This window comes from Ursus arctos, unplaced genomic scaffold, assembly GCF_023065955.2.
Source record: "Ursus arctos isolate Adak ecotype North America unplaced genomic scaffold, UrsArc2.0 scaffold_23, whole genome shotgun sequence".
NCBI lineage: Eukaryota > Metazoa > Chordata > Mammalia > Carnivora > Ursidae > Ursus > Ursus arctos.
The window spans coordinates 43,803,612-43,817,025 of NW_026622908.1; the positions used below are offsets into that span (position 1 = coordinate 43,803,612).

Consider the following 13,414-nt stretch of genomic DNA (forward strand, 5'->3'; position numbering starts at 1 on the left):
GATGGGGGGGGGGGAGCTCGGATGCATGCTTTCTTTATGAACCAAAGGTGAGGTCGGCCATCCTTGAGGCGCTTCCTGCCTCAGCGGGCCTGGAAGCCTATTTGGAAGAACAGCGTGTCCACTGCTCAGTGCTCGGGTACTATAACTAATAGGGTGTATATTTAGTTTAAAAAAATAACCTCACGTTCACCTCCACTCTCAGCCCCTGCAGCTCCCGCCTCTGTCCATCAACCGCTCTGTCCCTGCCTCGGACGGACTCGCGGTCGCCCTCCTCTGCCCTCCCGGGCGCCCTCACCGGTGAGAACAGGTGTCTTGGGGCCGCCCTGAGCGACCGACCGGACCCTGCCAGGGTGGCTGCGGTCGCGGGAAAGCGCACAGACCTGGCTCCGGGGTCCTGGCTTCCGACGGCGGAATTGCCCCGCGGTGTGCCCTTCCCACGCCCCGCCCCCTGTGCCTCAGTTTCCCCGTCGGTAAAGGCCGGGTCCTTGCGGGCTCTACAGGTGACACACCTGCTTCCGGGACTCGATCGGCCCCGGAGCACCCCCCCCCCCTTCGCGGGCTGTGAAGCCAGCGCCGACCCCCCTCGCCCCCCGCGGAGCCCCCGGCGAGGCGGGGGAGCGGGGAGGGCCGCGGGCCGGCTCCGGGGGGCGCCCGCGGGAGGGCGCGGCGGCGCGGGGGGCGGAGACGCGGCGCGGCTTCCGCTCCCGCGCCTCCTCCCTCCTCCCCCGCCGTCCTGGTCCGCGGCGCCCGAGGGGGGAGGCGGCAGGCGCCGGGAGCCGCGCGAGGAGCCGCCGCCGCCGCCGCCGCGCCATGGAGCCCGAGTGAGCGCGCGCGGGCCCGCCCGGCCCCGGACAACATGGAGGCGGCGCCGCCGCGGCTGCTGCTGCTCGCGCTCTGCTGCAGCCTGGCCCCCGCCGCGGGTAGGTGGGCGCGGGCCGCGGGGACAATGGCCCGGCGGCCAAGTGCGCGGCGCGCGGAAGCGACTTTGCAAGTTGGGGGCGAGTTGGGGCGCGCGCCGCGGGTGCCCGCCGCCCCCCGCCGCCCGGGGGCCGCGCGCGGGCCCTTTGTCTCGCCCGCTCGGGCCCCTCCCGGGAAGGCCGGGCCGCGTCCCGTGTCCCGGGCCGGCGAGGAGGGCGCGCGGGCGGCGCCGACCCCGCCAGGTGCGGCGCGGGCGGGTCCTCACCTGCCCGCGGCCCGGGGCGCGCTCCGAAGTGCGGCCGCGTGTAGCCGGCCGGGCGAGGCCGCGCCGGGACCGTGTGGACCCCGGGCCGCGGGCCGGCGCAGAGCGGGGACTTTCGGCCCAGAGACAGGCCTCGCCGCCCTGCGTCGGGGACTCCTCGGCGAGCCGGTTTCCGATGGCCGCGCGGCTGGCCTGCCAGCCCCGAGAACTGATTTAAGTTGCAAAGAAAGTTCTAAGATCGGGCGCCGGGCGGCCTGGCCTGTTGCGCTGCTCCCTTTCATCTGCGAGGCTGTCGGTTTCCAAGCGGACGGACACCTGCCAGGTGCCCGGAGGACTCGTCTGGCCGCCGGGGCCCCCGCGGTGGCACCGGGCCGGTGTCCACGGCAGGGGTGGCCTCGGGGGGCCGCCGCGCGGGGTGACGTGGTGGCAGAGCACGGCGTGGTCGGGAGGCGCGCCGGTGCCCTCACTTGTGCACACCCTTTGGGAGATCGAGGACTGGGGACCTTTCTCTCCAACTTTTGGTGTGTCCCAGGGGGTGGAGTTGAGGTCAGGAGGACTCAGGAAACCTAAGCGCGTTGTGAAACGCTACACATGTTCTTTTAATTTGGAGATTGCCATGTGGTTTTGAAGCAAATCTCTTGCTACCTAAATCATTCTCTTCGGACGTGAGTGTTTTGTTTTTCTGGAGTGTGGCTGGCCAAACTGGACAGGGCCACAGAGCCCTGGGTTCCCGGGGCTGCTGTTCTGCTGTTGGTAGCAGATTTTTTGGGTGGTGGTGGTAGTGGTGGCGGTGGGTAGCTCAGGTCCCTTTGTCTGGGCCACTTTAAGGCAAACAGCTGTCTCCCTGAATATTTCCAGTGCGGGACACTGCAGGGAGGTGTCCTGGCCAGGCGCTGTGGTCACATTCCCAGTGCTGCGGCCCCTTCATTGAGGTTTGGGGGGCGTAGAGGGGATAGTTTCCTCAAGTCCCTTTGCCTCCCAGCCCAAGCCTCGAGAATGTTGGTGGGTTCACCCCAAATTTATCTCCCTCAGGAGCGTGTTTACATTTCTCGGCCATGTCTGATACTAGCAAAACAAGGTGACGACAAAACAATGACAGTATCTGGGTAGTTCAGGCCAACGCTGCTGCTTTTCTTTCCGGAAATGCCTGGATCACGGAGGCAAAAGGTTTTTTTTTTTTTTTTTTTTGGAAGATGTTTGTTTTAAAGGTGGGGTTTCTCAGCGGGCTATGTTGCTTTTCACTTCGTTGCTGTTTTGGATTTCCTGTACCTTTCGGGGTGACGTTGCTGGAGTCGAATGCCTGTCGTTTTGTGGTTCGAGCCCCTAAGGAGAAGGAATCACATCTGTGGAGCTCCTTCGTGTAGGAGGCAAAAATAGAGTTGATTATTTTAACATTAGGAAGCATGTCAACAGCACCGGCTAATGTGGCCACGCAGTCCTAAAATGGAAGGAGAAGGAGGACTCCTTCTGCACAACTGCTTGGCTGTTCTTGGCATGTTATGCCCCTGATTTCTGTGTTAGAGTTCTGTGTTGGTCCAGAGTGGAGCCTGTAAGTTGGTAGCTAATTATTTTTCCTGATTGCTTCCTGTTGCAATTTGAAACTGTGAGCCCACGGAAATGCCTTTGTTTTAGTGGTCCCGGTGCTGGGAATGGCCTTCCCCGGCTCCGCAGGCCCAGGCCTCTCCCCGCCGGCCCCACAGCACTTGCTACGGGACCACCTGTCCAGGACCCCCCCTTCTCCCCCGAGGGTGGTTCCTGCAGATGCCTATTGCCTGGCCCTTCCAGCAGGTGGGTGCTGAGTTAATAACTAAATGCTGTGTGGAGTCCACTGAGGGAGGCCCCCCCCACCCTCCCCACCCCCCGTTTTCAAAGCAGGGCCCATGTGCTTTTAACCCTCCCCGTTCAAATCCAAGAATTTACCCCGTCAACCTGTATGATCCCACATTTGCTGTGGAGATCCTGTCGCATTTGGAACCATTTAATCTCAGCTGCACTGTATCACCGCTCAGGCATTTAGCAGAATTTGCACACTGCTGGGGGTGGGGTGCAGTCAGGTGAGGGGGACTCAGCATGGCTGCCTGCCCTGCAGCTTGGGCTGAGAATGGGGGCTCTGGGGTCAGACCAGCCTGGGTTTCCATGCTCAGGAGCTGTTTGATTGTGGATGACTGACTTAGCTTTTCTGCGCCCAGTGTCTTCCCCTAGACCCCCCCCCCACCCCCACCCTGGGCAGTTCAGGAGCATGAAATGTGTGTGAAACCCTTTGTACCCTCGCCGGCCCGGGTGTGGGACCAGGGGTGGCTGAAACGCAGTGCCTGTCGTGTAGTGGAGTCCTTGATCTTTCTGGCCTAGAGGTCCAAAAGCTCTCTTTACACAATCTGGATGTTTCTTCCGCGTGCGACCTTGGAGATCTAGTCCACGGTCCTGACTCATTTATTGCCGCAGTACTGGTGGGGGCTCGTGAGGTGATTCCCAGTGGGGACAGAGCCCGAGTGCCAGGGGCCGACGTCAGCCTTGGTGCTTGTGTGGGGGAGCTGCAGTGGTCAAACCCACCTTGTGTGCCTCAGTTTTCTCTTCTGTAAAACGGGATAATAATACTTCTTCTCACTCACTCAGTCAGTTAACGCCTGCCTGGCACTCCGTCAGATCTTATTGTTGCTGCTGTTAGTATCTGGCCCCCGGTGCCACGTGAAGTGCGGGGACAGAATGGCAGATGAGGCTGGGCCTTTGCTGTCAGGGCGTTCTGTGTCGGCGGGAAGACAGGCAGACAGAAGCCGTTTGTGCTGCTGTGGGAGAGGTGGGCCCGGCGGGGGTGGAGGGGGTCTTTGCCTTGCAGTCCCAGAGTCCTGTCCTCAACGACCAGGTGGTCTCCTCCACTGAAAGAGGCCAGATCACAGTGCAGAGTCTAGATGTGCTCCAGAAGGCGATGGAAGCTTCTGGAAGAATTTAGTCAGGAATAGGAAATAGGATAGGAAATGCAGGCCGGTGTTGTCACGTCTGTCCTAGGTGAAGGGTGTTGAATTGATTTTTTTCTTAAATTGAGGTGAAAATCACATAATATAAAATGAACCTTTTGAAAGGATACAATTCCTTGGTATTTAGTATGTTCACTGAGCTCTGCCACCACCACCTCAGTCTAGTTACAGACATTTCTGTCTCCCCTGAATAAAAGCCCACACCCATTTAGCAAGAGCTTCCCATTCCCCTGCCACCAGCCCGCTTTCTCTCTCAATAGAGTTGCCTGTTCTGGACATTTCTATACGCGGAGTCATATGATACGAGGGCCATTTGTGTCTGGCGGCTTCTGTCACTGAGCCGCAGTGTTTTCTAGGTTCATCTACGCCGTAGCATGTGTCCCTGCTCCATTCCTTTTTGATGCTGAGCAGTATTCATCGTATGGTCATTTTGCTTATCCAGTCACCCGTCGATGGACCGACCTGGGTTGGGGCCCTCTCGGCGGGCCGTGCTGTCTGAATGGTTTTGGAACAGCGGAAGTTGTTTTAAGCTGGGCCAGGAACGAACAGATTTGTCCTCAGATCTGCATCTCGGCTCAGAGACGTGAGAGCAGGCGGCCTAGGCTGGGGACAAGCCGAGGGCCGGTGCTGGCCTCCGGGAGGAGGGCTGCTGGGAGGTGGGCTTGGGGCCGTGTTCAGTATTGCCAAAGCCGAGGGACACCGGACGTTTGTGGCTTGGGCAGTCGCTTCACACGCCGTCAGCACGGGGAGGCTCTGATGGAGCGAGGGGCTGTGTCCGGGGCGCGCTGACACGCTTGCTCGGGAAGTGGTGTATGTCTGCTGCGAAGCAGCCCCCTGGGGCTGTCCTGGGGACAGTGTGGGTCCCAGGGCTGACCTGCTGAAGCAGCTGCAGGTCTGGCCTAGAGCCGGGCCCCCGGGTCCTGCCTGCTGCTCCAGGCCGGGCTCTGGGGAATGGTTCGCTGGCTCGTGGCCTCAGGTCCCTCCTCCGCAAAAGTGGGCTGTGGCGTCTGGCTTGTGGGGTTCGGGGGTCCGTGAGGAGGAACCAGGAGGCTCGTCCCTCAAGACAGGCCTCAGTGGGAAGGACACCAAGAGGTCCTGCCCCAGGTGTCCAGGTGGCCTTTTCAAAGTGCCGGAGGGCACGGTCCGAGTCAAGGTGGAGAACACCTTCCCCAGTGGGGGGTCGGGAGTGCTGAGACCTGTTGGGAGTCTGCGTTTGGTGCTGGCTTGTCCCCGACGGATGCCTGGTAGCCCTGAACCTGACTAGAGCCCCAACCAGGAGCGGACCTGGCTGCTGACCCTTCCCTGGTAAGGAAGGCTGTCCCGCTCCCCGAAGCCGCTCGGGGCCCTTGTGCACGTCCGTTCTGCGCCCCCCCCCCCCCCCGAGCCCTGAGCAGCCCTGTGCCCTGTGCGTCTCCCAGGCCGGCCTTTGCCCACCTGGCCGGGAGCAGTTAACTCTCCACCCTCAGCTCACCGGCCAGGGGAGTGCTCCCCTCAGAGTGGCTGCGTGGCGCCGGAACGTCAGGTCCAGATGGAGTCCGTGCCCAGAGTCACATGTCCACTGTGTCCTTCTTGCTTGAGCTCCCTCTTGCCATGGACCCCTCCCGGGGTGATGTCACGTCTGAGCAGGGGTGGGGTATACTGTACTTTCTGGGTATTTTCTTACTTGCTTTATTGGTTGGTATTTATTTATTTATTTTTTAAAAAGATTTTATTTATTTATTCGACAGAGATAGAGACAGCCAGTGAGAGAGGGAACACAAGCAGGGGGAGTGAGAGAGGAAGAAGCAGGCTCCCAGCAGAGGAGCCTGATGTGGGGCTCGATCCCATAACGCCGGGATCACGCCCTGAGCCGAAGGCAGACGCTTAACCGCTGTGCCACCCAGGCGCCCCTGGTTGGTATTTAATTCAGTGCTTTCAGTTTGCCTTGTTGCAATTTTCTAGTGCTTAAAGGGAAGCAAAAATTCGCTCAGGGAGGAGAGTAGTTTTTAGCCTTTTTGGGGTCTCGGGTGCCCCTTTCAGAATATGCCAAGGCTCCTCTTGCTGGAAGGAGCCAGCCAGAGTGGTGCACACACTGGGCCCCTGACTGCCTCCCTGTGGTGTCCGGGGGTGCACTTCCCTTCCATGAACCTGTTTCCTTCTTTGGTTTTTTTTTTAAGATTTAATTAATTTATTTGACAGAACAAGAGAGACAGCACAAGCAGGGGGAGTGGCAGGCAGAGGGGAGGGGCAGAGGGAGAGGGAGAAGCAGGTTCCCCGCTGAGCAGATCCCAGGACCCCAGGATCATGACCTGAGCCGAAGGCAGACACTTAACCGACTGAGCCACCCAGACGTCCCTTAGTTCCACAATTTTTTTATTGCCTGAAACAGAAGCTGTGTCTGTGGATTGGTGAGACCGTGTCCGCCGCTCTCCGCCGCGCCTGCTAACCTCTCTCCACTGTCCCGTGGCTGCACATCTGCCTGTTCTCCCTGCCTCCTCCTGGCGGAATCGTACCGCGTTTGTCCTTTGGTGCCTGGCTTACTGCATGTAGCGTAATGTTTTCGGGTTGATCCGAGCTGTAGTGAGGGACAGAACTCCGACCCCTCTTATGGCTGAATCGATCTCACATGTGGATCGCACATGTTTTGTTTGTTCACGCGCCTGTCGATGGAGCCCGGGGCCCTTTACCCCTCTGGCTGTTGTGAACGCTGCTGCTGAGAACACGGGTGTGCGAGCATCTCTCTGAGTCCCTGCTTTCACGTTGGGGCATGTGCCTGGACGTAGAACTGCTGGACCATAGGGTAAGTCTGTCTTTGATTTTTTTTTTTGAGGATCCATCGAACTGCGCTGTTCAGCGTCTGCCCTGTTGACGTGGCCGGCAGCAGCCCAGGAGTTCCAGTTTCTCCACAACCTGCTCGACACTTGCTTGCTTTGCTTTTTTTTCTTTGGCGCTGGATGGTTCTAGCCATCCTAGTAGGTACGGGCCGGTACTGCACTGTGGTTTTGATCTCGTTTTCCTGGTGGCCGAGGACATCGAGCACCTTCGCGTTGTTGGCCGTTTTCTTTCACAAATATGTATAAATATTTAAATGCAGGACGTACGTGGGTGCGTACACGCTGCTTAAATATTTGCCATGGTTCTTGTTTCCAGGAGGCTGAATATCTTTGTTTATTGCCTGTTTTCTCTCTCTCCTCACAGATGACGAGACCTCTAACGCATATTGTAACAAATGTAGGACAGTGTTTTGAACACGGTGCTCATATATTTTTTACATAAACCTCATCACTCTCTACCCCTGATTCTGTAGCCTTTTTTACTTGCTACCTTAAACATTTTCTGCATCTGGACTTTCAGATCTTTATTCTTTTTAAAAGCCAAGCAGTATTTCATAGTATGGATCTACCATCCTTCATAGCTCGTATCCCTTGTAGGAGCGTGTATGTCTTTCCAGACTTTCTCGTTACTGTAAGGCACGCCGCGGTGACCCCTCATTCACGCGATTCCGTGCGTTTGCGCACAGGCATTTCTGTGGGATATGTTCCTCGTCCAAGAGTATATCCACTTGTAAGTTTGTAAAGATACTAACAGATTCCTCCAAAGAGTCTGTGAACGTATGTGTTTTCCCATGCCCTCGTTGGTGCTGGCAATGGCCAGATTCCATTTTTCTGAAATCGGTTTGTTTTTTGTATGTATTTTTTCTGAAAATTGCCTGCTCTTATTCTGAGTCCATTCTTCTGTTGAGTCGTTTATCTTTCTCTTACTGATGTGTAGGAGCTGTTTATTTGGCGTGGACTCTTTGTGAAATTTGTTCCAATTTTTTCTTCTGATCTATACTTAGTTTTTCACCCTTATTTCTGGTGGTTTATTATCATACAGGCATTAAAAAGTTTCATGTAAACAAGCTATGTCTATTCCCTTACGGTTTCTGGGTGTTGTGCTTTATTTCTCTCCCTCCACATTATACACACCTCTTCCTTTATTTTCTTCCGGAGCTGCTGTTGTTTTGTGTTCTATATTCAGACGTTATTTTATCTGATTTTGGGGAGGTCTATGGTATGAGGTAGGGATCTGAACTGTCCCTGATGTGCCCCCCCCCCACCATGGGTGGATAGGGAATTGTCCCAACACCTTGTTGGAATGGCCCATCCTATCCTCATTCATTTAAAATACCACTCACTGTTTCGTGTGCAGTGTTCACAGATGGCGTGGCTCCGTGTCCTGGCACCTTCCGTTCTCTCCGCGGACCCCTGGGTGTCTTTCTGTACCAGTAAGCTGCACCCCTGTAGCATCAGTGTATTTAGAGACTGACTGTGCCACTCCCCCTTCATTGTCATCTTCAAAAAGTTGTGTCGACTGTTCTTGTACATTTATTCTTTTGTGACAGACTTCGGAGTCAGCCTATCAGGTTCCATCCTTTGATCTCTTGATCCGGATACAGTAAATGGCCACATTCAACAGGTGTCAGAGGGCTGGACTTTCGAAGTGGTCTCTGACAAGCAAGCTGGCCTCTGGCTGTGGAAGTCAATTCATCTTCCGCGGCGAAGGAGCTGGCCTTCCTATTTTTGCTTCCTCCTGCACGTGGAGTGCTTCTGAGGTGACATTTGTGCTGTATTGCCTGCCGCGCTCCTGCTCCTGGGCTCACACCAGCGTCTGCTCAGGAGACGAGCTCTAATGCAACTAATTCCAGTGTTAGCCTGGAGCAAATATAATTACCGCGTAAATTACTGCTCCCCTCCCCTAGTTCATTCCAGAACAAAATGTAAGTAACTTTAATTTCTTACCTGGCTTGCACCCCTTTATTAGCCCAATGGGGAGGCGGTACCTGCCTAGCAGAAGTCTTAGGGAATTGCTCAATCGGGCATTGAAAGCTGCCCGAGCGCGTGGCCCTGGCCAGAACATGTCAGCCGGGTGCCTGGGTGCCTTCCAGGCTGTCCACTCGCAGCAGCTGCCACCCTGGAGTCCGCCCTGGGAGGAGCAGCCCGCCTTCTCCGCTGTGGGAGCCGAAGTGGTGTCCTCACTGCAAGATGGGTTCAGAGCAAGGTGTGTTCTCGAGTTGCTTTTTTGGGGGAAGGCCATTTCTCTGAACTTTCTCCAGAACAGGCTCGTTTCCAAAAAGAGCCTGATGGGAGCATGCACGGGCTCGACCCCCCCCGGGATTCCTCCTTATTGAGGCTGGAGCGTGGGGCCGACCCGGACGCCCGTTCTTCTTCTGACACCAGTTCTTCCTCTGCTCTGCGATGCGGCCTGGTCTCCATTCCCTCCTGCACGTTGGAAAGCTCGGGTGCTCCTTTCCTTTCCACCCCCTCCCCCCCCCACTTGTCTGGCTCCGAGGCCTCACCTGTCAGCCCCCACAGCACTCATGCCTGGAGTGGTAGACTACACCAGCAGGTCTCCTAGAACCTCGTCCTGCCCGTTTACCTCTCACTCTGGCCAGAATACGTTTTTCCAAAACTGGTTTCATCATGTCCTTCCCCTTCTCAGAAAATGACACCAGTTTCCCAACATCTGAAGTTGGAGCTTTTTGGCCTGGTATTCCATGCGGCCCCCGGGCTGGCTTTAGCCCTCTTCTTTGCTCCCTGGGTTGAGTGCCTCTCCAGACAGATCTGTCTCCTTGGAGTCTAGAACCTTCCATGGCCCACCCAGCCTGAGAGGGCCTTGGGGTCAGAGGCCGCCTTCATGCTTGTGTTTCCACCTGCTGTCTGGCATGCAGTAGTTGCTCAGTAGCTGTCTCGAGGATTCCCAAGGCCTCATCTGTCCAGGGAGCACATCTTATCCATCCTTACCCGCTCTGGCCCCCAGATCTATAGTGTGGTAAGCTCCCACCCCCATCCTGGTATCCAGCGCTGCTGTGTTCCCTGGATTATAGAACACCTGTCCTACATAGCAGAAGGCTTGTGGGGCCAAGTGTGGGACGCACTCCGCCAATAGAGACCCGTATTCCTGAGGTGTGGACGCTGAGAGGGCCCGCTACAAATAGAGCTGTTTGACTTTAAGAACCCAGTGCATCCTGGACGCTCTTCACCATGGAGTCCTTGTCCATGAAATACCTACCCACCGTGGGGGGTGGTGCGTGCCGGCTGTCACCGTGTCACCTATGTTTGCACAGAGTTCTCCTTTCCCACGGGCCAACGCAGTATCAGCTCACGAGGGCCCCGAGGCTGGATCCCCAGCCCTGCCAGGGAGCGGCCCCAGCACAGGGGGCTTGTGTGGGTGCCGCCTGCCTGAGAGGAGTGTGGGCCCAGCTTTGCCACTCCCCACAGAGCAGGTGACCACCTGGCCTTGCGTCTGTTGGGCAGAACAGCCCCGAAGCAAGTAACCCTTCGCTGGGGCCCCCGACCTGCTGGGCTGGGTATAGAGTGCCGCATCCCTGGGGAGGACGTGGTGTGGGCCGTCTGCGGCCCCGGGGAGGTCTCTGCCCATCTTGCCCCCAGGTGACCACAGCACAGGGAGTGGACTGGCCCGCTGAGGCTCTGCTCGTTTTCGTGGCATCCCCACCTCCTCCCCAGAGAGGCTCGCACTGTGGGCGGTGGAGCGTGCGGGGAATCGCTCGAAACCAAAGAGCAGAACTAACAGCGGTTTTTGTCCATTGGGCTACCATTTCTAGTCTCGAAAACATGTTCCCTGTGTTTGGAAAGATTGTATCCCTTCAAGGAGAGGGCCTTCGTTAAGCATTCACCTTTTCTGCTTGTGGTTCGGCCTGCAGGTGGCCCGGTGTGGCTGGCCAGAGCTCTGTCAGGCCCACCAGATGCAGAGATGCTGGAAACAGGCTCGGGTTCCCTTTGCCCCCATGGGGGTGTCTTCATTCGGCTTTTCTGCACCAAAAGCACCTCTCAGAGCCAGGACACCTCTGTGGCCCCTTGGGCTGTGGACCTGGGCTGGGAGTAACTGATATGGAGAGTGGTGAGGTGGAATCATTCCAGAATCCAGGCAGGTCTGGCCACCAGGTGGGCGCTGGGCCTCAGCAGCCCCTTGCTCAGCTCCCTCTGCAGGGATCCAGAAAGCTCTGCTCAGAACCCCCCCTTCCCCACCACCCCAAAGTGTTCCTCCAGCCGGGCTCCTGCATCCCTGTGTGGCCCAGTTCTTGGGACCTCTCCACGGAGCAAGGCCTTCCTGGGGCCCCGGAGGTGGGACTCCATCACGCAGGCCCAGGGATCCTATTGGGTACTGCCTGACCGTGGGCCTGCGAGACGGAGTTCCCAGGGTCTCCTGGCGTGTCATCACTGTGTCTTACCACGGTAAGGGTGTAAGGGCTCTCCTGGCTGGCTGGGATCTGGGCACTGGAGAGGTTCAGGGTTTTCCTGAGTTTCGCTAGGTTGTGTCAGCAGAGCAGGACCCAGAAGCTGGTGGGAATGCAGAGTTAGGGACGTGCTCCCGTCCATGGTCGCGTCAGTGAGGTCCTCACTGTCAAAAGTGACAGGAGACACATTGGTTAAAGTGTCCCCCTTCCGCTCTTTGTTGGTGTGAAGAAAGCAGGTGGGCCTTGTTTCTTCTTGCCTGCCTGTAGTACCAAAGGCCAGCTGGGTCACCTACTCGGGAAGGTCGCCCCACTGTAGCCCGGGAGGCGTGGTGCATGTTCGCATCCAGCAGCTGCCCCCCGCTCCGGTGCTAGCCCCCCGCAGAGTCACTGTCTTGGGTATCCCCGGACCGAGGACTTGCTGCACCCCAGCCTCCTTCCCTGCCGACTCCCCCAGGTTCACTGTGAACAGCTGAGGGGGCTGCCGGAGGGCCCCGGGGAGGCTGGAGCCCCGGGCGGCGCAGGCCTCCTCCACCTGTTCTGGCCCAGCCCACGTTCCTGGCTCCGCTGTCAGCTCTGCGGCCTTGGGCAAGTGAGTTACCTCCTCTGGGCCTCAGTTTCCTCACATGTGGGGGGGGGTGGTAATCGTTGCCCGAGGACGCAGCGAGGCTACAAAGTGCTTAGCACGGGGCTGGCTCCCTGTGAGTACGCAATAATTATTAGCTATTAGGGTTATTATTACAATCATAATTGTTATTCTCCAGGGAGAGGGCCCTCAGGGGATTCTGGAGTCAGGTTCAACTCCAGCTAAGTGGTGGCTTGGCTGAAACCGTCTTAGCTCGGACTCGTTAGAGGGTGGAGTGCAGGGTCGCGCTAATGGCCGTATTGAGTCTGATCGCCCTGCACTGAATTTGCTGCTGTGCCTAGGTGAAGCCTGGCAGGGGTGGGCTCTGGAAGGCCTGGGCCTGGGAGAGCAGGTGCACGTGTCGGGGGGGGGGGCGGGGATGCTTCCTGGGCCTTGGCTCTGTTAGAGGTGTGGCCAGGGGGTGCTTTGGGCTTCGTTCCTTCTTCTGGAGACCCCCTCCCCCATCAATTTGTAGGGTATTGCCCACATACCCCCTGGCTCTCGCTCCTCAGGGAAAGTTGTTAGGGACCCCGCTTCCTTCTCTCCCTGTTGCCTGTCTTCTGACAGCCTCCCGGGCTGGGGCAGGGCGTCCTCTCCAGTGGATCGGCCGCCTGGATGGCCAGCAGTTGTCTCTTGTCCTCTTGTATCTGTCGGCCTTCCCGCCCCATCAGTTTCCTGCTGAAGGCAGAGGAGGGAGCCTGGGCACCAAGACTTCACCCTCAGGCGAGGAAGTCCCTGCTCCATCCGGCTTCCCCGCCCTGGGATGGGGATGGTCAGTGCCTTTGCCCCGGGTGGCTGACGGGGCCCTGTGCCCAGTAGGCACTCCGTAATTAGTGAGAGACGCTGCTTTCCAGCCCATGTGCCACACTGGGCTCCCACTGCCACCTCTGCGTCTTCCACAGCCTGCAGGAGGGGCGCAGACCCCGCAGCCTTGAACTCCTGGCCTGCCCTCTGCACCTGCCCTCTGGCCGCGAGCCCAGGTGGGACCTGCCCATCCCTTCCTCGGCCTAGGCTGGCTTTCCTGACTTCCTGTTGCCTGTAGCCCAAGAGTAATTTAAGCCTCTAGCAGGTGCTCCTATGTGCCTGGCCCGGGACTAGGCCCCTGGAACAGGATGAACACAGGCAGGCAGTGGTTCTGTCCTTGTGGCCAGCCCAGGCCAGGCCAGGGACGGGAATAGAACACTCTGACCCTTGGCCAACGATGACTGTATGGAGGTGAGGCTGTGAGGGGCGGGCACCCCTCCACCCTGTGCCATCTGGACCCCGACTTCCTTGGCATTGGTCACACCCTCTCGCGAGAGCATGGTGACCTCTCTCCCTGCAGTGTTTTCCTTCTGCTGCCTGCCAGGCCATTCTTCCGCTGCTTCGACCTTCACACCAGCCCTGGAGGCAGGGTGGCTGGCCGCATCTCCATGGTCACCGGA

General features: G+C 58.0%; 1 protein-coding gene across 2 annotated transcripts in view; it reads left to right on the forward strand.

The window, feature by feature from the left end:
• Nucleotides 1-769: 769 nt before the first annotated feature.
• Nucleotides 770-13,414, forward strand: part of LRP5 (LDL receptor related protein 5) — a 99,889-nt gene continuing 87,244 nt past the window's right edge. Inside the window, exon 1 of one of the 2 annotated variants that reach the window (XM_026483016.4) lies at nucleotides 770-920. In XM_026483016.4, the coding sequence (XP_026338801.3) occupies nucleotides 857-920 (64 nt within the window). In that variant the 5' untranslated portion in view covers nucleotides 770-856. The remainder of the gene's footprint in view (nucleotides 921-13,414) is intronic. The other variant, XM_048217605.2, reaches the window with a different exon arrangement.